Source organism: Ovis aries, chromosome 14, assembly GCF_016772045.2.
Source record: "Ovis aries strain OAR_USU_Benz2616 breed Rambouillet chromosome 14, ARS-UI_Ramb_v3.0, whole genome shotgun sequence".
NCBI classification, from domain to species: domain Eukaryota; kingdom Metazoa; phylum Chordata; class Mammalia; order Artiodactyla; family Bovidae; genus Ovis; species Ovis aries.
In genome coordinates this window covers 18,263,217-18,290,474 of record NC_056067.1, presented here as the reverse complement: position 1 = coordinate 18,290,474, position 27,258 = coordinate 18,263,217, and the positions used below count along the sequence as shown (strand labels likewise).

The window sequence follows — 27,258 nt, the reverse complement described above, 5'->3', positions numbered from 1 at the left end:
CATTAAGTGAAGTGAGTGAAGTCGCTCAGTCATGTCTGACTCTTAGTGACCCCATGGACTGTAGCCTACCAGGCTCCTCCATTCATGGGATTCTCCAGGCAAGAGTACTGGAGTGGGGTGCCATTGCCTTCTCCACAGTCCCTAAATCTTAGTCTCTTTTTGGAATTTCCTATTTATGTCTTTCTGCTCCAGTGTTTATTGCCTTTGTCTACCTGCATTGGAGAAGGAGACTGTGACAATACATAGAACTTTCAAATGTTTTTTCCCTAAATTGTAAAAGCCATGTATGCATATGATTTTTTTAAATTCATGTAATACAGAAGTGAACAAGAAGGACGAGAGAAAAAGTTTTCCTCACTCAGGTATCTCATTTAGTCTTTCTCTCCAGAAGTAACCAGTTTTGTTGTGGGGGGATTGTTTTTTAATTATTCATTATTACAGGATAAAGTAATTTATGAGCATAGTTTTAAAAAAGTACATTTAAACATAAAACCAGACTCCTGTTCCATCCTTCCCAAACTTTTTAGTTTTTTCTTTGGATATTTATCTCGATTTCTAAGTGTTGGTTTATGTTGCTGTTTACTAATTTTATTTGTACAACTTTATTGACATTATGTTACAGAAGATGAGAATTTAAATTAATGTCCTTATATAGCTCCATGCCCCCAGTTTCCCTTCCTGCATTCTTCCACTGTGGATACATCTCAGTTCTTAGTAAATTCAGTATTCAGTGTTCATTTCTAATTATTTTTTATTGGAGACAAATGTAATATACAAATACAGGTCTGCTGTTGACCAGTTGGCTAACTGCTTTCATTTGTTTGGTTGTTAAGTACTAATTCTTCAAACTCTTAACAGATTTGTAAAAGCCACCTAGCTTCTGTTTTTCACGTGGGCAAACACGTCCCTTTTTTTTTTTTTTTTTTTGAAACATCCGTCTTGCATCCATCCATCTCTGTTACTACCTGCTCTAATCTGGATTAGTTGATTAGACCTCCTGGGACTCCTTTGCCTGCTTTTGGATCCCATATCTTTCTCTTGATTTACTCCTTCGTTGTGGTGGAGTCTTAACTCTACAAACCCCCTAAGAAAGCATTCATAGAAGGTAGATAAGTTCTTAACGTGTTTGAAAAATTTTATTGTACTCTCATTTACTCTCCTCATAGAGATTAATGGTTTGATTCAGCATGGAACTCCAAATTGGAAGTTATTTTATGCCTGAATTTTGAAAGCATTGCTTGTTTTTCGCTTCCAGATTTGCTGCTGAGAAGTCTGTTTACTTCAGATTCTTAGTTCTTTGAACATGGCCATTATGTGGTCTCTGAAAACGTTTAGAATCTTTCCATTGTCTTCAGTGCTCTGTTACTTTCGGTTCCGAGATGTTTGCTTGAAGTATTTCTATGATAATTTCCTTTCCTCCATTCTCTCTCCGCTCTTTCCAGGGCCCCTGATATTAGATGTTGGACTCCTCAACTGGTTCTCTAATTTTCGTGTGTGTGCGTGTGTGTGTGTGTGTGTGTGTGTGTGTGTGTGTTTTTCTCCTCTGCTTTTTTGTATTCTTCTTTCAAAGAGAGTTCCTGAACTTTGTCCTCTGGCTCTGGTCTTCGATTTTATTTCAGATCTTGTATTTTGAGTTTCCAAGAACTTTTTCATATTCTCTAACCATCCTTGTTTTAATAGCATCCTGTTCTTTTTACATGTGGTATCTTTTTTTCTCTGATATATAAATTGATGGTTTTTTTTTTCTTTTAAGTTTTCTTTTTCTCCTTGCATTGTCTCTATTTTCCCCTCAAGTTTCTTCAGTTTATTTATTCCATCTCTTCCTTTAGCGTCAGAACCATCATTTAGTTATCTGTTAGGCCTTTGTAATCTATTTTTTATTTAAATGTGAAGCACAGAAGGGCAGATTATGTGCTTTGTGCCTAGACAAAGTTTGTCAGCTGATAGACTTCACTGTGGGCATCACTAACAGGGACCTGATCACTTCAATCAGGAACCACCAAAGTTTTACCCTTTCCCAGGTTTCTGGGGTTAGAACTTTTCTCACAGGTGTCTCCTTCCTTGCAGGCAGGAGGTATCTTGTTTTCTCTGATCTGGAGACTCCTCCACTTGCCTTTCATCTCCCAAGTGTGGTGACATCTTTTATCCTCTGTGGTCTCCTCTACTCTTTCTTCCCACCATCTTATTTAACTGGAAATTGAAGTAACTCCTTTTAATCACTTCTGGTTTTAGTTCTGGCAGTTACTACTGTTATGCCAGCTAATATACTTTTCATTTCTTGTTTTATCAATTATCATCTTTTTATTAAATACACTGAATTTGATTATATTGTTGTACCATATTTTATATAACTTTTATTTATTATTTTTTAAGACAGATAGAAATTGAAATTTAGTGCTTTATTGCTGAACAAAAACATAATTGAGTTCTTTATATATACTATTTACCAATATTGTTCTTACCCACTGAAACCTACAGTGAGTTTTTTTTAATATAAATTTATTTATTTTAATTTGAGGCTAATTGCTTTACAATATTGTATTGGTTTTGCCATACATCAACATGAATCCCCCACTAGTGTACACGTGTTTCCCATCCTGAACCTCCCTCCCACCTCCCTCCCCGTACCATCCCTCTGGGTCATCCAAGTGCACCAGCCCTGAGCATTCTGTATCCTGCATCAAAGCATGGACTGGCTATTCATTTCATATATGATAGTATACATGTTTCAATGCCATTCTCCCAAATCATCCCACCCTCTCCCTCTCCCACAGAGTCCCAAAGACTGTTCTGTACATCTATGTCTCTTTTGCTGTCTCACATACAGGGTTATCATTACCATCTTTCTAAATTCCATATATATGCGTTAGTATACTGTATTGGTGTTTTTCTTTCTGGCTTACTTCACTCTGTATAATAGGCTCCAGTTTCATCCACCTCATTAAAACTGATTCAAATGTATTCTTTTTAATGGCTGAGTAATACTCCATTGTGTATATGTACCACAGCTTTCTTATCCATTCATCTGCTGATGGGCATCTAGGTTGCTTCCGTGTCCTGGCTATTATAAACTGCTGCGATGAACATTGGGGTACACGTGTCTCTTTCAATTCTGGTTTCCTCGGTGTATATGCCCAGCAGTGGGATTCCTGGGTCATAAGGCAGTTCTATTTCCAGTTTTTAAGGACTCTCCACACTGTTCTCCATAGTGTACTAGTTTGCATTCGCACCAACAGTGTAAGAGGGTTCCCTTTTCTCCACACCTTCTCCAGCATTTCTTGCTTGTAGACTTTTGGATAGCAGCCATTCTGACTGGCGTGAAATGGTACCTCATTGTGGTCTTGATTTGCATTTCTCTGATAATGAGTGATGTTGAACATCTTTTCATGTGTTTGTTAGCCATCTGTATGTCTTCTTTGGAGAAATGTCTGTTTAGTTCTTTGGCCCATTTTTGATTGGGTCATTTAATTTTCTGGAATTGAGCTTCAGGAGTTGCTTGTATATTTTTGAGATTAGTTCTTTGTCAGTTGCTTCATTTGCTATTGTTTTCTCCCATTCTGAAAGCTGTCTTTTCACCTTGCTTAGAGTTTCCTTTGTTGTGCAGAAGCTTTAAATTTTAATTAGGTCCCATTTGTTTATTTTTGCTTTTATTTCCAGTATTCTGGGAGGTGGGTCATGGAGGATCCTGCTGTGGTTTACGTCAGAGAGTGTTTTGCCTATGTTCTCCTCTAGAAGTTTTATAGTTTCTGGTCTTATGTTTAGACCTTTAATCCATTTTGAGTTTTATTTTTGTGTATGGTGTTAGAAAGTGTTCTAGTTTAATTCTTTTACAAGTGGTTGACCAGTTTTCCCAGCACCACTTTTCAAAGAGATTGTCTTTTCTCCATTGTATATTCTTGCCTCCTTTGTCAAAGAGAAGGTCTCCATAGGTGCATGGATTTATCTCTGGGCTTTCTATTTTGTTCCATTGATCTATACTTCTGTCTTTGTGCCAGTACCATACTGTCTTGATGACTCTGGCTTTGTAGTAGAGCCTGAAGTCAGGCAGGTTGATTCCTCCAGTTCCATTCTTCTTTCTCACGATTGCTTTGGCTGTTTGAGGTTTTTGTATTTCCATACAAATTGTGAAATTATTTGTTCTAGCTCTGTGAAAAATACCATTGGTAGCTTGATAGGGATTACTTTGAATCTGTATATTGCTTTGGGTAGTATACTCTTTTTCACTATATTGATTCTTCTAATCCATGAACATGGTATATTTCTCCATCTATTAGTGTCCTCTTTGATTTCTTTCATCAGTGTTTTATGGTTTTCTATATATAGGTCTTTAGTTTCTTTAGGTAGATATATTCCTAAGTATTTTATTCTTTTCGTTGCAGTGGTGAATGGAATTGTTTCCTTAACTTTTCTTTTCTCATTATTAGTGTATAGGAATGCAAGGGATTTCTGTGTGTTGATTTTATATCCTACAGCTTTGCTATATTCATTGATTAGCTCTAGTAATTTTCTGGTGGAATCTTTAGGGTTTTCTATGTAGAGGATCATGTCATCTGCAAACAGTGAAAGTTTTACTTCTTCTTTTCCAATTTGGATTCCTTTTATTTCTTTTTCTGCTCTGATTGCTGTGGCCAAAACTTCCAAAACTATGTTGAATAGTAGTGGTGAAAATGGGCACCCTTGTCTTGTTCCTGACTTTCGGGGAAGCACTTTCAATTTTTCACCATTGAGGATAATGTTTGCTGTGGGTTTGTCATATATAGCTTTTATTATGTTGAGGTATGTTCCTTCTATTCCTACTTTCTGGAGAGTTTTTGTCATAAATGGATGTTGAATTTTGTCAAAGGCTTTCTCTGCATCTATTGTGATGATCACATGGCTTTTATTTTTTAATTTGTTAATGTGGTATATTACATTGATTTGCAGATATTGAAGAATCCTTGCATCCCTGGGATAAAGCCCACTTGGTCATGGTGTATGATCTTCTTAATTATCTTATATAACTTTTAAATGTTACAGGTAATGCTGCAGTGAACCTCTCTGTTCACATCTCTTTGTATCCTTTTATAGGGCTATCTTCAAGATAGGTTCGGGCAAGTCTCTCCCTCTGCCATTTCTTGACTGTGGCTTTGAGTGTCATTAGCCACCTATATCAGAGAAGGCAATGGCACCCCACTCCAGTACTCTTGCCTGGAAAATCCCATGGACGGAGGAGCCTGGTAGGCTGCCGTCTATGGGGTCACACAGAGTCGGACACGACTGAGCGACTTCACTTTCACTTTTCACTTTCATGCATTGGAGAAGGAAATGGCAACCCACTCCAGTGTTGTTGCCTGGAGAATCCCAGGGCCGAGGGAGCCTGGTGGGCTGCCGTCTGTGGGGTTGCACAGAGTCGGACACGACTGAAGCGGCTTAGCAGGAGCAGCAGCCACCTATATATTTTTATTTCATTGCAATTTAAGATGCTTTTGCATCCACCATTTCATGTGGACATAATACCCTGCAGAGTAGGGCAGGTAGGTTAATGATTTCCCCTGTGAAAGTGAAAAGTGAAAGTTGCTCAGTCCCGTCTGACTCTTTGCAACCCCGTGGACTATACAGTCCATGGAATTCTCTAGGCCACAATACTGAAGTGGGCAGCCTTTCCCTTCTCCAGGGGATCTTTCCAACCCAGGGATTGAATCCACATCTCCCGCACTGCAGGCGGATTCTTTACCAGCCGAGCCACCAGGGAAGCCCAAGAATACTAGAATGGGTAGCCTATCCCTTCTCCAGGGGATCTTCCTGACCCAGGAATCGAACCAGGGTCTCTTGCATTGCAGGCGGATTCTTTACCAACTGAGCTGTGAGGGAAGCACTATATAAAGGGTAAAGTGGAAACTCAAAGAAGTGAAGTGAATTTGCCCAGGTCCCACTTTCCCAGGTTTCAGGGAGAACCATGAGACATTTCTGGGGTGTCATTGGTTCTGTAGAGGCTTTTTGGGTTATCCCTTTTTTTCAAACTGGACTGGGGAGGGGGACGGGACACTACAGAAGAACACCTCTCTCCAAGCTGTGCTCTGGATCTCCAGGGAGTTTTAGTAACAGCAGCTACCCCTGGTTTTTTCTTGGGGAAGGTTAGCTTCGTGACACCTGTGGGTCTGAAAGGGGCTAGAGTATATGTGGTTCTGAGGAACTGGTGGCTCTTCTGTCAGTTCCAATAGCAGAAAGGAGGAAGGGCACAAGAAAAGAATAAAACATGCCCTTGCCCTTTTCTTTCTTTTTTTTTTGAGGATAATTGTTTTATAATATTGTGTTCGTTTCTGCCATACATCAACAAGAATCAGCCACCTAGGTGCGTGCGTGCTCAGTCATGTCTGACTCTTTGTGACCCCATGGACTGTAGCCTGCCAGACTCTTCTGTCCATGGGATTTCCCAGGCATGGATACTGGAGTGGGTTGCCATTTCCTTCTCCGGGGATCTTCCCGACCACAGGTATACATATGTGCCCTCTCTTCTGAACCCTCTTCCATCTCCCTCTCCATTCCACCCCTCTAGGTTGTCACAGAGCACTGAATTGAGCTTCTTGTGTCACGCAGCAAATTTCTACTTGCTATCTATTTTACATACGGTAATGTAGATGTTTCCTTTCTATTCTCTCAGTTGGTCCCACCCTCTCCTTCCCTCACTGTCCTCAAATCTGTTCTGTAAATCTGCCTCTCCATTGCTGTCCTGCAAATAGGTTCATCAGTACCATCTTTCTAGATTCCATTTACATTCATTAATATATGATATTTGTCTTTTTCTGACTTCTTTCACTCTGTATAATAGTCTCTAGGCTCATCCACCTCATTAGGACTGACTCAAATGTGTTCTTTTTTATGGTTGAATAATATTTTGTTGTATAAATATACCACGATTTCTGTATTATTCATCTGTTGATGGACATCTAGGCTGCTTCTATATCCTAGCTTTTGTAAAAAGTGCTTCAATGAACATTGGGATACATGGGTCTCTTAATTATGATTTTCTCAGGGTGTATGCCCAGTAGTGGGATTGCTGGGTCACATGGTAGTTCTGTTCTGGTTTTCTAAGGAGTTTCTATACTGTTCTCCATAGTGGCTGTATCAACTTACATTCTCACCAACAGTGCAAGAAAGTTCCCTTTTCTCCATATCTTCTCTACCATTTCTTGATTGTAGTTTTTTTAATGATGGCCATTCTGACCAGTGTGTGGTGATACCTCATTGTAGTTTTTATTTGCATTTCTCTAAATAGGCAAATGAGCAATGTTGAGCATCTTTTCATCTGTTTGTTGGCCATTTGTATGTCTTCTTTGGAGAAATGTCTGTTTAGATTGTCTTCCCATTTTTTGATTGGATTGTCTTTTTCTGATATTGAGCTACATGAGCTACTTATATATTTTGGAGGTTAATCCTTTGTCAGTGTCATTTGCTGTTATTTTTCTTCCATTTTGAGGGTTGTCTTTTAATCTTGTTTATTGTTTCCTTTGCTATGCAAAAGCTTTTAACTTTAATTAAGTCCCATTTGTTTACTTTTGTTTCAATTTCCATTACTCTAAGGACGTATGTCAAAGAGGATCTTGCTGCGATGTATGTAAAGAATGTACTGCCTATGTTTTCCTCTAAGAGCTTTATAGTTTCTGGCCGTACATTTAAATCTTTAATCCATTTTGAGTTTTTTGTGTGTGTGGTTAAAGTGTTCTAGTTTCATTCTTTTACATGTAGCTGTCACGTTTTCCCAGCACCACTTATTAAAAAAGCTGTCTTTTCTATGTTGTATCTCCTTGCCTCCTTCCAAGATAAGTGCCCATAGGTGTGTGGTTTATCTCTGGGCTTTCCATCTTGTTCCATTGGTCTATATTTCTATTTTTGTGCCAGTACCATACTGTTTTAGTGTATCTTTGTAGTATAATCTGAAGTCAGGAAAGTTGATTCCTCCAGCACCATTCTTCTTTTTCAAGATTCCTTTGGCTGTTCAGGGTCTTTTTCATTCCCATACAGATAGTGAATTTTTTTGTTCCAGTTCTGTGAAAAATACCATTGGTAGTTTTATAGAGATTGCATTGAATCTGTAGTTTACTTTGGGTTATAGTCATTTTCACCATATTGATTCTTCTAATGCAATAACATGGTATATCTCTCCATATGCTTGTGTCTTCTTTTATTTCTTTCATCAGTGTCTTATACTTTTCTGCAAACAGGTCTCTTTTGTCTCTTTAGGTAAATTTATCCCTAGATATTTTATTCTTTTTGTTGCAGTGGTGAATGGGCTTGTTTCCTTAACTTCTCTTTCTGATTTTTCATTTTTAGTGTATAGGAATGCAAGGGATGTGCCTTTCCCCTTTTAAAGTGTTTTTCTAAAAGGCATTCATAACTTCTTGTAATTCATCATTTAGCCACTCTACCTGCTAGGAAGGTTGGGAAATGTGTTTTAGTTAGGGGCATTATAGCCTAATAAAAATCAAGACTCTTTTACTTAGAAAAATACGAAGATAAAGTTTTAGGGAAGCACAGATTTTACAACACAAAACCCTGTAACTTTTCAAAGATGTCTTAAAATTTAGTAATGTCCTTTTGAGTAGGAAGGCACTGATAAAATGCCCAACAGATGGATCAATAATGTTTTTTCCTATAAAGCAATAGTCTTTAATACCATCCACTGCATTTAATTACTAAGAACTACATATACACTTCACAAATAATAACTGGTAGTTAAAAAAGCAACTATTACATTCTAGATGGTGTGCTTAGTGCTTTATATATGTTTTCTCACTTTACTCTTTACCGTAATCCTATAAGTCTGGTATTATCGTCTCTCTCTTTTTTAAAATTGTGGTAAAATACATACAGTATAAAATTTACCATCTTCCTCATTTTTAAGTGTCTGGTAGTGTTAAGAATACACACATTGTCGTACCACCAATTTCTGGAGCTTTTTCACACCCATGAAACGGCTCCCCATTTCCTCCTACGCCTCCCCCTCACCCCTGGTAACCACCATTCTGCTTTATACCTCTCTGAATTTCACTGTTGTACATACCTCGTATACGTGGAATACAGTAACACAATATTTGTCTTCTTGTGACTGACTTCTTTCACTTAAGGTGTACTCATGTTGTGGCATGTGTTCGAGTTTCTGTCCTTTTTAAGGCTGAATAGTATTGCATTGTGTGGATATATCACATTTTGTTTATCCATTCATCCATCAATGGATATTTGGTTTGCTTCTACCTTTTGGCTATTATAAATAATGTTGCTATGAACATGGGTTTACATGTATCTCTTTGAGATCCTGCACTCAGTTCTTTTGGATGTATATCCAGAAGGAGAATTGCTGGATCAAATTATTGTCTCTTGTAAATAGATGAGAAAACTGAGGCTCAGAGAAGTAACTTGCTCAAGGACAGAGAGCTAGCACAAGAGCTCAAATGCTGCTCTTAAAAGAGCTCCTTAGTCTGAAAGGTTGTTGAAGTGGACCCCAACCCTCAATCCCTTTACAGTATATGGAAACATAAAATCAGTGCCCTAACAGAGGCAGAATTTTAGTTCTGAGAGTCCTAGATTCCTTGGCACTGAGGGGAATCACAGAAGATGGCTCAGAAAGGAGCATTGGAGCTGGTATGCAGAAATCAGAGTATAGTGATGTTACACTACAGTCGATTTAGGGTCAACTGTATATTCTGAGAAGAAGGCAGTGGCACCCCACTCCAGTACTCTTGCCTGGAAAATCCCACGGATGGAGGAGCCTGGTAGGCTACAGTCCATGGGGTCGCTAAGAGTCGGACACTACTGAGCGACTTCACTTTACTTTTCACTTTCATGCATTGAAGAAGGAAATGGCAACCCACTCCAGTGTTGTTGCCTGGAGAATCCCAGGGACAGGGGAGCCTGGTGGGCTGCCGTCTATGGGGTTGCACAGAGTTGGACATGACTGAAGCTACTTAGCAGTAACAGTATACCTGTAGATTTTTGCATTAAAAAAAATTTTTTTATTGAAGGATAATTGCTTTACAGAATTTTGTTGTTTTTCTGTCAAACCTAAACATGAATCAGCCATGAATATACATATATCCTCTCCCTTTTGAACCTCCCTCCCATCTCCCTCCCCATCCCACCCCTCTAGGTTGATACAGAGCCCCTGTTGAACCTAGAATCCCAGGGACGAGGGAGCCTGGTGGTCTGCCGTCTGTGGGGTCGCACAGAGTCAGACACGACTGACGTGACTTAGCAGCAGTAGCAGCAGTATATTCTGAGCTATTATGTAGTACAGTAGAAATATTCTTTTCATATCATACAATTAAATATAAGGGATCATATGTATAAAAGGCCATGAGTATTATATTTCATGGGCTACTTAAGGTATTTTCAAAGATAATCGAACAACCCAGTTTTCATTTATATGCTAACTTGAGAAGCTGACCCCTGAACAGAATGTTGCATTACTGTGAAGCTAAGGAAGCTTACACACCCAGGAGAGAATTAAGAACAGTAGCATGACAGTGAGCAAATGTGAGGGTATCTGTAGGGGACATAAGTAGTTCTTTTTTAAAGCACAGAATCCATGAAGAGCAGTATAGGATAAGATCCAAAAGGTGGTTGAGATGTCAGAGTATGGAATTTGAACTTGAATATGTAAGTAGTGGAGAGTCAAAAACTTACTGAGTGAAAGAAAGATAAAAAATTGACCCTTAGTAATGACAATCTTTTAACAGTATCAGCAGATATTAAAGAGACTAGTGAGTGTAGGGAGATTTTTTCATTGAAATGGCTCAGACGAGAAGTCTGTATTCTTTTATTGGAACTCAAACCTGTTCTTCAGAAAAGCATCATCTAACCCAAATTCTATTTTGACCGCTTTGCAAGTCAGCTTCAGGTGTAGACATTCGAAGAATTCAGGCTAGTCCTGTTACTAAGGATGTTACCAGAATAAAATGACAAGTGTTTTCCTTTAATTTTTTTAAAGTTATGAGCATTAGCAAGGAGAGGTAAGAAAGCCTTCCTCTGTAAACAATGCAAAGAAATAGAGGAAGATGCTAGACTGAAGAAGACTAGAGATCTCTTCAAGGAAACTAGATACTAAGGGAACAATTCATGCCAAGATGGGCACAATAAAGGGTATGAACAGTATGGACCTAACAGAAGCAGAAGATAACTAAGAAAAGGTGGCAACAATACACAGAAGAACTATACAAAAAAGATGTTAATGACTCAGATAACCACGATGATGTGATCACTCACCTAGAGCCAGAAATCTTGCAGTGCGAGGTCAAGTGGGCCTTAGGAAGCATCACTATGAACAGAGCTAGTGGAGGTGATGGAATTCCAGCTGAACTGTTTTCAAATCCTAAAAGATGATGCTGTTAAAGTGCTACACTTAATATGCCAACAAATTTGGAAAACTGCAGTGGCCACAGGACTGGGAAAGGTCAGTTTTCATTCCAATCCCAAAGAAGGGCAGTGCCAAAGAATGTTCAAACTACCACACAGTTGCACTCATTTCACATGCTAGCAAAGTAGTGCTCAAAATTCTCCAAGCCAGGCTTCAACAGTACATGACCAAGAACTTCCAGATGTTCAGGCTGGATTTAGAAAAGGCAGAGGGACCAGAGATCAAATTGCCAACATCTGTTGGATCATAGAAAAAGCAAGATATTCCAAAAGAACATCTGCTTCATTGACTAGGCTAAAGCCTTTGACTGTGTGGATCACAACAAACTGGAAAATTCTTCAAGAGATGGGAATACCAGATTACCTTACCTGCCTCTTGTGATACCTGTATACATGTCAAGAAGCAACAATTAGAACCACACATGAAACAATGGACTGGTTCTGAATTGGGAAAGGAGTACATCGAGGCTGTATATTGTCACCCTGCTTATTTAACTTATATACAGCATACATCATGCGAAATGCCAGACTGGATGAAGCACAAGCTGGAATCGAGACTGCTAGGAGAAATATCAATAACCTCATATGTGAAGTTGATACCACCCTTATGACAGAAAGCGAAGAGGAACTAGAGAGCCTCTTGATGAAGGTGAAACAGGAGAGTGAAAAAGTTGGCTTAAAACTCAACATTCAAAAAACTAAGATCATGGCGTCTGGTCCCATCACTTCTTGGCAAATAGATGGGGAAATAATGGAAACAGTGAGAGACTTTATTTTCTTGGGCTCCAAAATCACTGCAGATGGTGACTGCAGCCATGAAATTAAAAGACCCTTACTCCTTGGAAGAAAAGCTATGACAGCATATTAAAAAGCAGAGACATTACTTTGCCGACAAAGGTCCATCTAGTCAAAAGCTATGGTTTTCCAGTAGTCATGTATGGATGTGAGTTGGACCATAAGGAAAGCTGAGTGCTGAAGAATTGATGCGTTTGAACTGTGGTGTTGGAGAAGACTTGAGAGTCCCTTGGACTGCAGGGAGATCAAAAAAGATCAAACCAATCAATCCTAAAGGAAATAAATCCTGAATATTTATTGGAAGGACTGATGCTAAAGCTGAAGCTCCAGTATTTTGGCCACCTGATGCGTAGAACTAACTCATTAGAAAAGATGCTGATCCTGGGAAAGACTTGAGGGCAGGAGGAGAAGAGGAGACAGGGGACAAGATGGTTGGATGGCATCCCTGACTCAATGGACATGAGCTTGAGCAAGCTTCAGGAGATGGTGAAGGACAGGGAAGCCTGGTGTGCTGTAGTCCATGGGGTCATGAAGAGTCAGAGTGAGTGACAAAAACAACAAGCATTCATAGGACATTATTCACAATGCTAGAGTTAAGTAAAACTTATTTTTTATTAATGTACCAGTTTATAACATCAGTTTCATTGGTCCAGCATTATATTTTGTCTTTTGTGTACATTATAGCATGCTCACCACCAAGATTTACTTCCCGTCCATCACAATACAGTTGATTCATTTTATCCCTTTCACCCTCCTCCACATCCCCTCTGGTAACCACTGCTATATGCTTTGTGTCTGTGTGTTTGGGGTTTTTGGTTTGGTTTGGTTTTTTCATTTATTTTGTTTTCTTTTTTGTTTTTTTATGTTCTACATATGGGTGAAATTGTAACAGTATTTGGCTTTCTCTGTCAGACTTATTTCACTTTAGCATAATGCCCTCAAGATCTATTGATGTTGATGCAAATAGCAAGATTTCATCTTTTTTTTTATGCCTGAGTAATATTTCATTTCAGCATGGCATTTTCTTTCTGTTCATCCATTGATAAGCACTCAGTTTGTTTCCATATTTTGGATATTATAAATACTGCTGCAATGAACATAGTCTTACATCTTTTTTAATTAATGTAAATAAAACTTTCAATGAAAATTTAAACTTATTCCTATACAGTAGATTCCCGTTTTATTAAAGTCTTGTACTGGGTCCCAGGAGGCATACATATTCGTAAAAACTGACTTTTGAGTGTTTATGCTCAGCATTCTGAGTTCTTTACTATTTAAATACTTCACAGTTTTATGGGGTAGGTACTGTTAGTATCTTATTTTGTTGCCTAGTTAACTGTAAAATAGGTTATTACTCAAGAGGAGAAATGAATGACGGTGATTGTTGAAGAAAGTGGGAATTCTGTCAAAACACAATTCCTTGACTTCTTTTGTGTGAATCTGCCACACCCAGGATCTCAGGGCTGCTATGGCTTATTCCAGTCAGCAGAAAATCTTCCCCACTTTACCCCGCTTGGCTGTTCTTTCCTGAGGTGATCCTCTTAGTCACACAGGATCTTCCAAGAGAAAAGGAGGACTCTTGACTAAGGACATAAGAGCAGTATTGGCCCTGTGACAGAAGGATTTTTTGTTTGTTTATTCAGCAACTATCTGCCAAAAACCTGTTACATATAATATTAGACTTAAATAATAAAGATAAAGTACAGTTCCTACTCTATAGGACCTCAGAGTTAGGCTGGGGAATCAGACACAAAAAGGTAAACTTCATGGCCTGGTAAATTCTAACAGAGGTATGACTGAAGTGTTCTGGGAGTATAGAGGATGGTGTTCCTCATTCTAGCCTTGGGGACTAGGGGGAGTATCTAAGGGCTAAATTGTGGGACAGGTGCTGTTTTCAGCGTAGGGCCAAAGATGAAGTATAGCTTCAAAGTAATAAAAGTGATTTTTTTCCGTTGAATTATAAAGTCAACTGTTAAAGCAAAGTTCTGAAATTGTTTTGCAGTTTGCACTGGAAGCAATATTTGGATATAGGCTTCCCTGGTGGATCAGATGGTGAGGAATCTGTCTTCAGTGCGGGAGACCCAGGTTCACTCCCTGGGTCAGGAAGATCCCCCTGGAGAAGGGAATGACTGCCTACTCCAGTCTTGTCTGGAGAGTTCCATGGACAGAGGAGCCTGGTGGGCTATAGTCCACAGGGTCGAAAAGAATCGGACATGACTGAGCGACTAACATCAATACCTATGAATGTTGTTGTTGTGAAAGTCACTCAGTCATGTATGACTCTTTGTGACCCCATGAACTGTTAACTCGCCAGGCTCCTCTGTCCATGGACTTCTCCAGGCAGGAATACCGGAGTGGGTTGCCATTCTCTTCTCCAGGGGATCTTCCTAACCCAGGGATTGAACCTGAGCCTCCTGCATTGCAGGCAGACTGTTTATCATCTGAACCACCAAGAAAGCCCAGATATCTATCTGTACATCTTCTGAAAAGTGACCAATCTGAAGGATAATACCTAGAACTTCAGCTGATAATTGTCATGCTTTCTTGTTCCTTCCTCATGCTATCTCTTAATGATTGATTAATCTACAAATATTATGTATTAGGCATTATTGAGGTTGGGGGTAGAGAGCTGAATAACATTTGAACCCCTCCCTCCCCACCAGGAACTCCAGTGAAACAGGCAAGCGTGTCTATCTGTAACATAGTGCAGTGAGCTAGTAGTAATAATATGAGCGAAGATTTACTTCATTCAGTAAAAAAAAAAGTTTTACAAATCAATAAAATAACTTACCATTGAGTCATGGATAAATAGGAATCCAGTTTGATATTAGTGCAGTGTGCTTGTAGTTACAAAAATAGCTGCTGTTTCTCTCTTCTGCCTCGGGCCTACATACACTCAGAATATTTACTCTCCCTGGAATTCTGTTTCCACCTCCACCCTGACTTCCACCCCCACACTGGCTAAATTCTCTCCTTCAGATCTCAGCTCAAATGCTACTTCCTCATAGAAGTCTTCCCACACTTCTCCAGTTCTAAATTAGACTCATCCAGCAGTTATTCTCTCCTTGAAATCTGTTTGCATTTTTTTTTACCAAGTTGTTTAATGTCTGCCTCATTTTACACTGTCGGCTTCCTAAGGGCAGGGCTGTGTTTGTTTATCCACCAGTGTGTGTCCACACAGTAGAATGCCATTTACTTACTGAATGCATGAATGAATATTTACCATGTGCCCATGTGGTAGGCACTGTGCTAAAAATTCACATACACTTATTAATCCTCAAAACAAGTGTCTAAGGTACATATTGAATATATTATTGTGTCTATATTTTAAGAATGAGGAAATTAGGCCCCTGCTCCACCTTATGTAGTTATTCCATGACCTCATAGCTAATAAGTGTCAAAGCCAGGATTTGAACCCATTTTATAAACTGTAATTATAAACCCTCCTACCTGAAGTTAAATGGCTCTAGTACTTCTGTTTAGTTTTCTCTGTGTAATTAGCAAAATACGCTGTATTAACCAGACCTGTATTAACTTCTGGTTTTACATATCTTACTTTCAGTAAGTGACGTTAACAATTGGATTCTGTCGTATTTTGGAATCATGAAAAAGAAAATTGGAAGGTAGGAATCATCAGAGCGTTAGGTGGAGAAAGTACTGTAGGGATCAAAGCCTCTTGTTTTATAGGTGAGACTGAGACTGAAACAGTAGGAGAACTTGTTCAAGTTTGCATTCTAGTAAATTAGAAGCTAGATCTCCTAATTTCTAGTCTGGCAATAACATGGTACAGTATCTCCTTTCACTTTAGGGTAGTTTCCAAGTATATGTTATTTATATTCTATTTCTCTTTTGGACTGTAGCCCGGAAGGCTATATTCTCTTGCCATACCAAATAGTAAAGTGCTTACTGTAGACCAGGCTAACTAGATGAAGTTACCAGATAGGGGTAGTTCAGAAACATAATACCTTCCTTTGGTACTTTTTCAGCTTTTCTATTTCATGGTCATTTCACCATCTCATAAACTGTTAAGTTAAATAAATATCAGCAGTTGAATCTCTTATCTTGTAGCTGCTAAAGAGGCCTAGTGAAAGTCAATGAGTGCCTAAGAAGGTCAGAGTGTGTTAAAGATGAAGCTAGAGCAAGAACTTGAGCCTCTAGACCATGTGTCAGCAAACTAGAGCCAACACCACTTGATTTTGTAAATAAAGTTTTATTAGAGCACAGCCACACCCATTATGTTGTCTGTGGCTGCTTTCTTGCTATACTGGCAAAGATTAATATTAATAGTTGTCACTGACATTATGGACCACAAAGCCTAAATTATATGTTACCTGGTTGTTCACCAAAAAAGTTTGCCAATCCCTACTCTAGACTTTTTGCACTAAGGCCTTAGTTCTTTCCACCTAGGAGAGTGCTTAATTGCCTTTCAAGCTGTCCTTTACCCACTGTTTACATTTAACAGGAAGAGATCTTCTCTCTGAGGTCTTTTTCCATTGAACAGATGTTCAAAACCTGCCAACCTACAAAAGATTAATGCCAGTTTTTCTGGGGAAAAGATAAAAAACTTCCATGAGTCAAAAATTACTGCTCCAGAATATGTCATAGGGCCATAAAAAAAGACACCAGTCAACTTAATGGAAACTGACCTCAAGTGCACAGTAAGTACAATTTATAACATTGTTCTCTGGAGCTTCAACCAGTCATATTTTCTGTATTAGATGCTTTGGACTATAGAATGTGAAGCTCTGTATCACTGATGTTTAGCCTAGAAACTTGTTAGTAATGCAGATTCACAGACTGTACACTAGACCTACTGGATCGGTAACTCTGGGGACAGGACCTAATCACTAGTGTTCTAACAAGACTTTCAAATGATTCTGATGCACGCTGACACTTGCAAACCTTCATGAGACCTCAGAATTTGCATTTCTAGTAATTTCCCAGATAAGGCTGATGTTGCTAGTCTGGGAACCACACTTTGAGAACCACCGCTTTGGATACTAGAATAAGAAATTAGGACGTAGACCAAGCAAATAAGATCCTATTGAGAATCTTGAGTCTCAGGAGTGTAAAATAGATAGTTTGGGGCAATTTTACTCTAAAATTTAATTTTTAAGATGCAAAAAACAGGATTTTTTTTTAACCTATTTCCTGGATGCCAACCATTCAGCTTTAGCAAAACATAACATTTTGCCGTTTGGTTGGTTTTATATTTTTTAAAGATATCAGAGTACAGACACCAATGAAGCTTTCTGTGTATCCTCCCAGAATCCATTCCTCTTCCTCATTCCCTAGAGAGAACCATGAATTTGGTGTGTATAACATGTAAACTTATTTTATAATTTTACTGCTTCTGTGTATATTTGTAAAGTACACTTTATATATTTTCAAAACTTACATAGCTGATCTTGTAACAGTTCTCAACTTTTTCCTCTGGAAATTATTTCTAAACATAATACATGCTGATACAGTGTAACTTTAGCCTATTAATTTTACCTGCTATGTAAATATGCCGTAATTTATTATTCTGTTTCCTTTTAGTAGGATTTTCCTTTTAATAAGTTCCTGATTTTTTACTATTTCATAGAGTGCTGAAGTAAATATTCTTGTGCATCTCTTCATGTACAGTTGTGAAAGGAAGTTTCTCTAGGGTATATGCCCAGGAGTAGAATCACTGAGAAGTAGGGTAAAAGGTTGTTGTGGGTTTCCCTGGTGGGTCATTGGTAAAAAATCCACTTGCCAATGCAGGAGACACGGGTTCAGTTCCCGGCTTGGGAAGATCCCCTGGAGAAGGAAATGACAACCCACTCCAGTATTCTTGCCTGGGAAATCCCCATGGATAGAGGAGCCTGGTGGGCTGCAGTCCATGGGGTTACACAGAGTCGGATACAACTAAAGCGATTTAGCACACACATGCACTGCAAGGTATAAGAGCCCATTCTTTTCAAAACTTGACATTTTCAGACATTTTAATTTTTACCACTCATAGAGATGTGAAGTACCTTCCGGTTTTTAAATTCATAAATCCCAGAGTTCCAGGGATCTTGAAGCTAGTTTTCATGTTTCTTAACATTTCTACATGTCTTTTCTGGGGCTTAGCTGTGATTTCCTTTACCCATTTTCTGTTGGGTTATTTGCCTTTTTACATGAATTTATAAATGCTCTTTATGTAATCTTTGCTAATATTTTGATTTATTTGTGTTTCTCAGTCAGTATCTGGTCTTTTATAGATAAGAAAATCTTTCCGTTCTTAAGTCATAAAGATTCTCTTACTCTATGTTGAGTTTTAAAATCAACTCTTTTACGTATCTAAAACTTATGTTTGCATGTGGTGTGAGGTAGAGCTCTAATCTCACGTGGATGACCAGTTGGCCCAGCACTGCCCTTTCGTAGCTGATCTGTCGTGCCGCAGGATGGGGCTCGACCGAGCTCTAACCTCACATGGACGACCAGTTGGCCCAGCACTGCCCTTTCGTAGCTGATCTGTCGTGCCACGGGATGGGGCTCGACCGAGCAGCTTCGCTTGCACTTTCTGATCTGTTAGGACTTCTCTGTGTGCACAAGTCTGGCTCTGGCTCTCTGGTCTCTGTTTCATAGGTTTGTTTGTCCCTGTGTCAGACCCACATTGTCTTGTCACTTTGTACAAACTGATAGCACACATTTTATTGTGACCTTTTTCAAACTGTTCTGACTGTATTGATGATTCACTCTTCAAGATAAATTATATGACTGGCTTGTCAAATTTAATGGAAAATCCTGGCTTACAATTTTGATAGGCTTTGCATTTTATTTATAGATTACTTTGGAGCGAACTATCTTTCAGTTCATGAACATGGTATATCTCCTTTATTCAGGTCTTTCACAATGGCCTTTCAATAATGTTTCACAATTTTTCCTAAAAGGTAATTGGTCATCTTTTATTAGATTTACTCCTGGTGTGTTATTTTGCTTCTATGAATAGTATTATTTTTCTGATTAGTTAATTCTAGCATATAGAAGCACTTTCCCCTCCCATTTATGAACATGATATTCTCTTATTTCCCAGTAGATGGCAGTGAAATAACATTAAGATTTCATTATTAATCATCTTCAGTGGCATCTTATTTTTTTCCACTGAAATCAAATGATTTAAAGGAATCAGCTCTGAAATATTTCTAAATTATCTCTTTTTGTTCCCTGTAGGAGGATAAAAGAAAGCGAGATCGTGACCATGTGGATATTGAGGCAGAAAAAGACCTACAGTGTCAGGCCCCTGTACGATTAGACTTGCCTCCTGAGAAGCCTCTTGCAAGCTCTTTAGCCAAACAAGAAGGTTGGACTAACTCTGAATTAACTGTCCTGAATGAGGAAGCTGAAATTATTTTAAGGATGTTAGCCAGGGAAAGTTAAAAGTTTAAAAGCTGTTAAATTAAAATTTGTTTTTAAAAAAAATTTGTTTACATTTTCTTATATTACTGCTTAAGAACTTTAATTTCTTTTTCAAACTTCTTGTTCTCTTACTTCAGCATATTTGAAAAATAAATGGAGTTTCTGTATGAGATAATTTAATGATGGGTATGAGATAAGTCATCTGTAGAAAATAAGCTAAACAATACTCTCTAGATCTTCTCTTTTAAAATGGTCTTCTTTCTTTGCTTTAGAAGTAGAACAGACACCTCTTCAAGAAGCTTTGAATCAACTGATGAGACAACTGCAGAGGTGAATTTTTTTCTAGCATTTTTATAACATGGAAATTGAAATGGGAAATAGAGGATCCAGACCACTTCTTTTTATTATTATTATTTCAAATCACATATTGTGGCCTATATCCAAATGTACTTGATTTTAAAGTGGATGATAAATATTTTGCCTGGCAATAGGAATACTCCAAGAGGCTGACTTTTAGATGTTCTCATTTGGTTTGTTTTAACTGGCAGCTTGAAGAGTGTTACATAATCCTCTTAATGGCAGATTTTTCCTTAATCTAAAGTAACTTCTGATGTTAAAGCTTTAAACCAGGATTAAATAATACAGGTATTTCCATTTTGCTAATAGATCAAAACACCTTCTATAGGTCTGTGCTGCTTATCACTGCTGTGAGTGTTCAGTAATTACCAAGTCTGGGAGAAGAAACAAAATATCGTAAATAAGATTTGTACCCTCTCTTAAATGCAGAAATTTGTTCTAAAAAGTATAGTAACTTGGAAAAACCAATGTGAAGTTCTTAAAAGAGAAAAGAATAACTTAATCCTTGTTAAAATATTTATTTTGATACCTCAGTTCACTCAGAATTTAAAGTTTTAGCCTAAAGACATCTACATTATTAGCAGAGGATTCATGGATATAGGGCATGCATGCATTCATACAGTGAGATTTCTTCTGACTGTGTTGGACTTATATGTCAACCCCAGCACTTATCATAAATACTTTTTAAAATAAAGCTATCTGTATTCAACACCTATTCAGTTTTGCAGTGAAAATCAGAAATCAGTGACCTCTCTTCCTTTTTTGGTGTTAAAGAACAGTTGAGAAATTTACATCTCAAGTCTTAACACTTGAATAATCATTCATTGCTTGTCCCAAAGGAGTAAACAGGTAAGTACTGAGCATTCCAACTCAATTAGAATTTTTGACTATAAAGTGTTTGGCTACCTTTTAATTTTGTTTCTTGCAGTACAAGACCAGAATATAAGTTAATGATGTTTCCGTAAGAGAAATCTACTTGTCAGTCTCTCTCAGTCTGAGAATGTTCACATTGCTCAGAACATTATGGGAATTAGAACTCAGAGCCATATTTTTTTTAATAGCCTTAGTGATTCTTGGTCCTTGAGGCTCAGTGCAGATACTGGAAAAGAATGTAATTGACCAGGTTTAGTAATAGCATCTTTGGTCAAACCAAGTCGGACTCTATATTAAAATGACTAATTTTAGGGAGTCTAGATAATTTGCTCTGAAGAGGTCCACCAGAGATGCTTCGTGGTGTTATTCAAGTAACTTCTATGGATAGTATGCATTTGGATCTGTAAGTTCCAAACTGGACATTTTTGCTTATTCTCAATATTTTTTACTGTTACAGGTAGGTGTCCTGCTGGGAAGAACCAAGGCAGATACACACACACCTGAGTTCAGATTCTAACTCTGTATTTTGTCAGATTTATGACCTAAAACAAATAATTTGACCTCTGAGCCTCAGTATCCTCATCTCTAAGTGAGAATACCAGCTCCTTGATGGCTTTTGTGAGCATTAGATATAAAAATACATCAATTCCCTACCACTGTGCCTGGCATGTGGTAAATTTATTTTTTTAATTGCTTCCATTATTATGACTTTTTAATCATTATTAATGCTGTGGTTATTTGGAGTGAGAAAGCTTTGATATGCCAAATTTCCAAAGGAAAATAACAGTCTAATGAACTAATCATATAGAGCAGTGGTTTTCAACTCTGTCTATCCTGTAAGTACCAAAATTCAACCCTAGAAAAACCAGTGCCTGGACCACTCTTCCTCCCGCAAGAGATTCGCATGTAGTGGGTCTAGGGTTAGCCTCCCACCACACTGGAATTCTTTTTAAAGCGCCTCTCATGATTCTCATGTACAGGCAGGGTTAAGAACCTATGATAGAAAGCACTGGGTCTCAAGTTTGGAGGTACTATAACCTTTTTAATGTCCATTTTTTGAGCAGTCCCCTACACACACGGTAGGAAGTTATACCCATTCATTTAAGAAAATATATATGGTTGTCCTTCGGTATCCACATGGGATTGATTCCAGGAGCCCCCATGGGTACCAGAATCCAAGGATGCTCAAGTCCCTTACAGAAAATGGCAGCAGTCCAGTGAACAGTCATCTCTCATACCCACGTTTGGGAAGCCCGCAGATACAGAGGGCCAGCTGCGCTCATGAGGACGCAACAGCTCTGTGGCCCGCCTAGAGTCCAAGCCCAGCTAGAAGCCAGTGTGGAAGGCTGCAGACGTGCGTTTTAGTCACTGCTTCTGCCTTTTCTCTGGTTAATAAAAAATACATAATATTAATTTCCCAGAGTGCAAGACATTTTTTAGTTAGTCGAGATTTCTTATTTTGTTTCATCTTTCCCTGTGTTGGAGATGTTGCGAATTAATTAAGCTGCATATTTTAAAAGATTCTGTCTTAAGGGTACAATTTATGTGTAAAGCATCTGAAACTTATTAAATAGTTATTAGTCTTTAAAATCATTACTTCAGTTTTTAGTGAAAAACATATTAGCCTGCTACAAATTCTACATCTGAAGGATTTCCTCTGACTTAATACTCCTTGACCAGTAATTTTGTTTGTAGTAGAAATAAAATTTGCTTTTTTCCTGTCTTCACAGAAAAGACCCAAGTGCTTTCTTTTCATTTCCTGTGACTGATTTTATTGCCCCCGGCTACTCCATGATCATTAAACACCCAATGGATTTTAGTACCATGAAAGAAAAGATCAAGAACAATGATTACCAGTCCATAGAAGAACTGAAGGTAACTTGTTATTTGTGTTGTATTGGAGAATAGACTGAGCTATGCTATAGTATCTATTCAATTAAGAGTCAAACTTTTGGACCCTGTGTATGGGAAGTCTTTGTAGAAATCTGCATGTCTGGTATTCAGAATCATTCTCAAGTTTATGTTAATACCCCAAAATGTGTATTTTTTTGTCTTAGAAAACATGTTTGAGCTTGGTGATAGAAAACCAGACAAAATAAGTCATCTGCTGTCTTTATTATTTTGTGAGTTTTGGTAAAATTTTGAAATTCATGTGTTCTATGAAATATTTTCTCAACCTTTAAAATGAAAATGTTTGATTTTAAATTTCAGATGAATACAGGTAAAATTGATCGTTTTTAAATTAAAGTATAGTTGATTTACAATGTTGTATTGGTTTCAGGTGTACCACAAAGTGATTGGGCTGTGTATTTTTTTCTTGATTATTTTCCATTATAGATTTTTACAAAATATTAAACAAAGTTAGTATCTTAATGGAAGTTGATTTAGAGTAGTTTCTGTTTCTGGACATGTAAAATAGAGAATAAATCGGCTTGTCAAGAAATACCAAGCAGAAGTTTAATTACGTTATCTAGTTTGATGAAAGTGAGTTGCTCCCTGAATTCACTTTGGCTGTATTTTTTTTAGCATATTTTCTTCAACATTCAGCAATAAGAAATTTTAAAATTACAAGTAAAGAACCTACAAGCCACGAAGATGATACACATGCCTGGTGTTATAGTTGACATTTTTCTATCTTTGAATAGCCTTGATGTAGATGCTGGTTTCAGAGTTAAGCTTTTCATTTTAATCATCCTAAGGAAAAGGGCTGTGTGTTTGCTGTTTTAATTTGCTCTGTACCAAACCACCACAAACTCAAGTGTTTAAATAGTGTGTCTACTCTACCTTTGTCTTTTTTCTGAATGAATATTGTAGTGTTCTCATCTGACCCAAGGGCTAGACCCTAATCATTTATAGAAGGAAAATGAGACAGTAAATGTTATCTTTACTTGGTCTCTTTTTTTTTTTAATATACGTTGACTAGCTGAATTTTATGAATAATACTAGCATTTAGTTCTGTCTTTACTGTCAGTTTGAATGTATATTTCACTCTGAAAAACCTGAATTATATTCTCTTGTATTCAGAGAAACAGAAAATTTTCTCAACTTTTCATCTGGTGAAAGTTAAGCTAAAACTGTTTATTTCAGCATGTTTCTGATCTTATTATTGCTTAATGGAAAATTTTTCAGCTTTTTTTCCTTTCTGGGAATAACTTCCCTTTGATCTTTCCCTTACAATGACAAGAGAGAGTAGAAGTATGCCCACTAAGTATGGTCAAGATTTATCATAATTAAAATGAACAAGTATTTTTAACTTTGGAGTTTTCTATACAGCTGTATTTTTTTCTCAAGAAAATTCAATAGCCCCATGTAATGTTTAATTAGCTTATCCAGCTCATTAAACTGTTTGAGGTTTTTTTTTTTTTAATACTTGGAAGTATGCAGAAAGGTCATTCAACTTTATGAAAGAACAATTGCCATTACACAAAAATCCAGTCTTAGCACATGACAGTTAAGATTCATGGAATAATAGGGCTTCCCTGGAGCCTCAGTGGTAAAGAACCTGCCTACCAGTGGACGAATGAGAGTGAAAGTCACTCAGTTGTGTCTGACTCTTTGCAACTCCATGGACTATACAGTCCATGCAGTTCTCCAGGCCAGACTACTGGAGTGGGTAGCCTTTCCCTTCTCCAGAGGATCTTCCCAACTCAGGGATCGGATAGGAGATGCAGGTTCAATCCCTGATCCGGGAAGATCCCACATGGCGTAGAGCAGCTAGGCCTGTGTATCACAACTGTTGAACCTGTGCCCTATTAGAAGCCACGACTCTAAGAAGTCCATGTATCACAACCAGAGGGTAGCCCCTGTTCTCTGCACCTAGAGGAAAGCCCACGCAGCAACAAAGACCCAGCACAACCAAAAGATGTTACTAGATGAATAAGTAATTTGTAAAAGATTCATGAAGTAATGGATCAGACCTGTAGTCTGTAGAATGATCCAGTACGTTTTCCAGTTATAGGACCAGTGGTCATTTAGTATGGTAGTCACCTAGTTTGTCTCCCCTCATTTGCCTCTCCTTCCCCAAATATATATTTAATAATTTTAATGGAATGAAAGCTTTTCAGAATATCTATAGCAAAGGTTCCGAACCTGGGGTCTTTTGGGTAGCCATGGACGAGCCTTTAGAGGGATCAGGAATTTTATAAAATTACAGGGAAATTTTGTGTTCACCTTTGTATTACATGTGTGCGCTTGAGGAGTAGATCCATAGCTTTCCTCAGATTCCTAGAGATGATGACCTAACAAAATCCTAACTGATTAGAGACTTGGCCAAGAACTGAGGATCCACATATACTTCGTCTGCTTTAAATTTAATGCCAAATTTATTGTGACACTTGACTCAGTCTTCTCATGTACTTTTAAATAATATTCAGCCCACCCATTTTCATTACATTAAATGTTTTAGGCTGTCATCACTAGTTATTAAATAGTGGGGCTTAAATGTTTTAAATTCAGAGGAGGCTGAGGGTCAGATTCTTTTTTGTTGAGTTTTTATAATTTTTATTTAGTAAGGCCTTGGCATAATCACTCTCATATTTATACAATGCAAAAATTACTTAACCATGAAAATACGCAGTGGAATTGAGTTCCCTAGCACATGTGCATACTTTGAAATTTAAACCAAAAGTACAGTTTTGATAGTTTGCCTACTCTGGTTAAATGTTGTATGTCTTTGAAGTTGTATGGTTTATTTCAGGTTGGCATGATTTTGCAACATTCTGCAGATTATATTTAGCTTATAATCATATCCAAACACTTAAATTAGTGTAAATGTTTTGCCATTTTTGCTCAGTTAATTTGACTCTGGTAGGAAATATTGTTAGGATAATTTACAATTGTCCCAGTTTTCAGGCAAGATCCAAAATAAAATATTTAATTCATCAATGGATAATTAAGATGTTTGTTTTTAAACTAAGGATTTTTTTAATTAAATGAAATACTCTAATTATTAAATGTAAGATAGAAGTATTTTCTAATGCTCTTTGTGTGCAATAAGATTATACTGAAGAAACCCATTTTAAAATTTTATCTCAGAATCTCTAAAGTTTATGTAGTTACTATAGAATGTTTAGAATTTGTAAAGGAATGTAGTCGGATGTTTAAATTAATTTTGCAGTATTTGCTTTGTTAGTTTTAAAACTTAATAAATTGCTATTAATGTTGTTTAGTAAACAAAAGGAAAGATGGTGGTTTTTTACTGGTTTGTTTTTATTTGTTTGATGGTGGTTGTTTTGAGCTTTTTGAGGACCTGCGTAATTTTAGACCAGGACAGGAGGGTACTTTGTTTTGTCTTAATGCATTCCTTCCTAATATTTTCTCTGCAGGATAACTTCAAACTAATGTGTACTAACGCTATGATTTACAACAAACCAGAGACGATTTATTATAAAGCTGCGAAAAAGCTGTTGCACTCAGGGATGAAAATTCTTAGCCAGGTAAAGGAAATTCTTTGTCATAAATAATAATTATTATAAAATTTATATTCCTTTGATTTTGGTCATAGTGATACAGATCCAATACAGTTCAGGTTTTATTTTATAGACAGGTTATATTAAAGTAGGAAATATTAAATTTTAAAAAATTTTAACATAAAGAAGATTACAGCAGGAAGACTCTCATTTGGAATTATACAAATAAATATTGGCATCACTTGTAATTATTTATTTGGAAGCTGTTGAGTTGGTATTCATTAGATAGACTTATATTGACTGTGAAACAGACATCATCTTGAATTCCAAGACAGGATAGATTATATGAGTTATGAAATCTTTTGGAAGGAGAGTACCCTGTTTCCCTTTGCAGGGGTGGAAGCTAATGTTCTGGTGAAGCACAGGATCTCCTTCAGGTAGAAAGAAAGGAAATAGACAAATGAGCAGTCACTGGTAATTGTCTGAAAGCCACCTCCCCATAGGAGCAGATTCTCCCTTGAAGAACAAGAACCGATTGACAGTAAGGTGTGTGAAGTGGGAGAAATGTATGTAGAGGACACATCATTATCATCAAGCTTCATGAGGAAGCTTACACAGTAACTTATTCAAAACAAAGATGCCATAGATAGTGGCAGAGACTTGACAGGAGTCTCATTGCAGAGCAGTGGCTGAGGAAATTGAAGTGATCACTTGCATCTACTGGAAGAGGAGGAGAACTCACCAGATGAATCACGTCTTGTGAGGTTTTACTCACAGCTCTGAATAGATGGAAAATTAACTGAGACAAACCTTATCTTGGCAGGAAGTCAGAAGACTGGGTTCTAGTTTTATCTCTTTTCCACTGACTTGTGGACCTTGGGCCTCTGTGTTCTTATCTGTAGAGAAGAAGGCCTCTAAGATAAGTGCTAGCATTACTATGCTGATTTTAGATAAGAGCTAGAGTAGGGAGTATACCAAGAAGAACAAGATAGAATGTTTTTGCAAAAAAAAAAAAGAAACAGGTATGAGGAAGAGAAAAATTGGAATCAAGAGCTCAGGCTGAAATTGA

General features: G+C 37.6%; 1 protein-coding gene across 4 annotated transcripts in view; it reads left to right on the top strand.

The window, feature by feature from the left end:
* The window catches only part of BRD7 (bromodomain containing 7), a 49,585-nt gene that overhangs the window by 2,270 nt on the left and 20,057 nt on the right, over positions 1–27,258 (top strand). For all 4 annotated transcript variants that reach the window (XM_015100431.4, XM_060397931.1, XM_015100429.4 and 1 more), the window contains exons 3-6: positions 19,366–19,495; positions 19,824–19,881; positions 22,512–22,656; positions 26,106–26,216. In XM_015100431.4, coding sequence (XP_014955917.2) covers positions 19,366–19,495; positions 19,824–19,881; positions 22,512–22,656; positions 26,106–26,216 — 444 coding nt within the window. The remainder of the gene's footprint in view (positions 1–19,365; positions 19,496–19,823; positions 19,882–22,511; positions 22,657–26,105; positions 26,217–27,258) is intronic.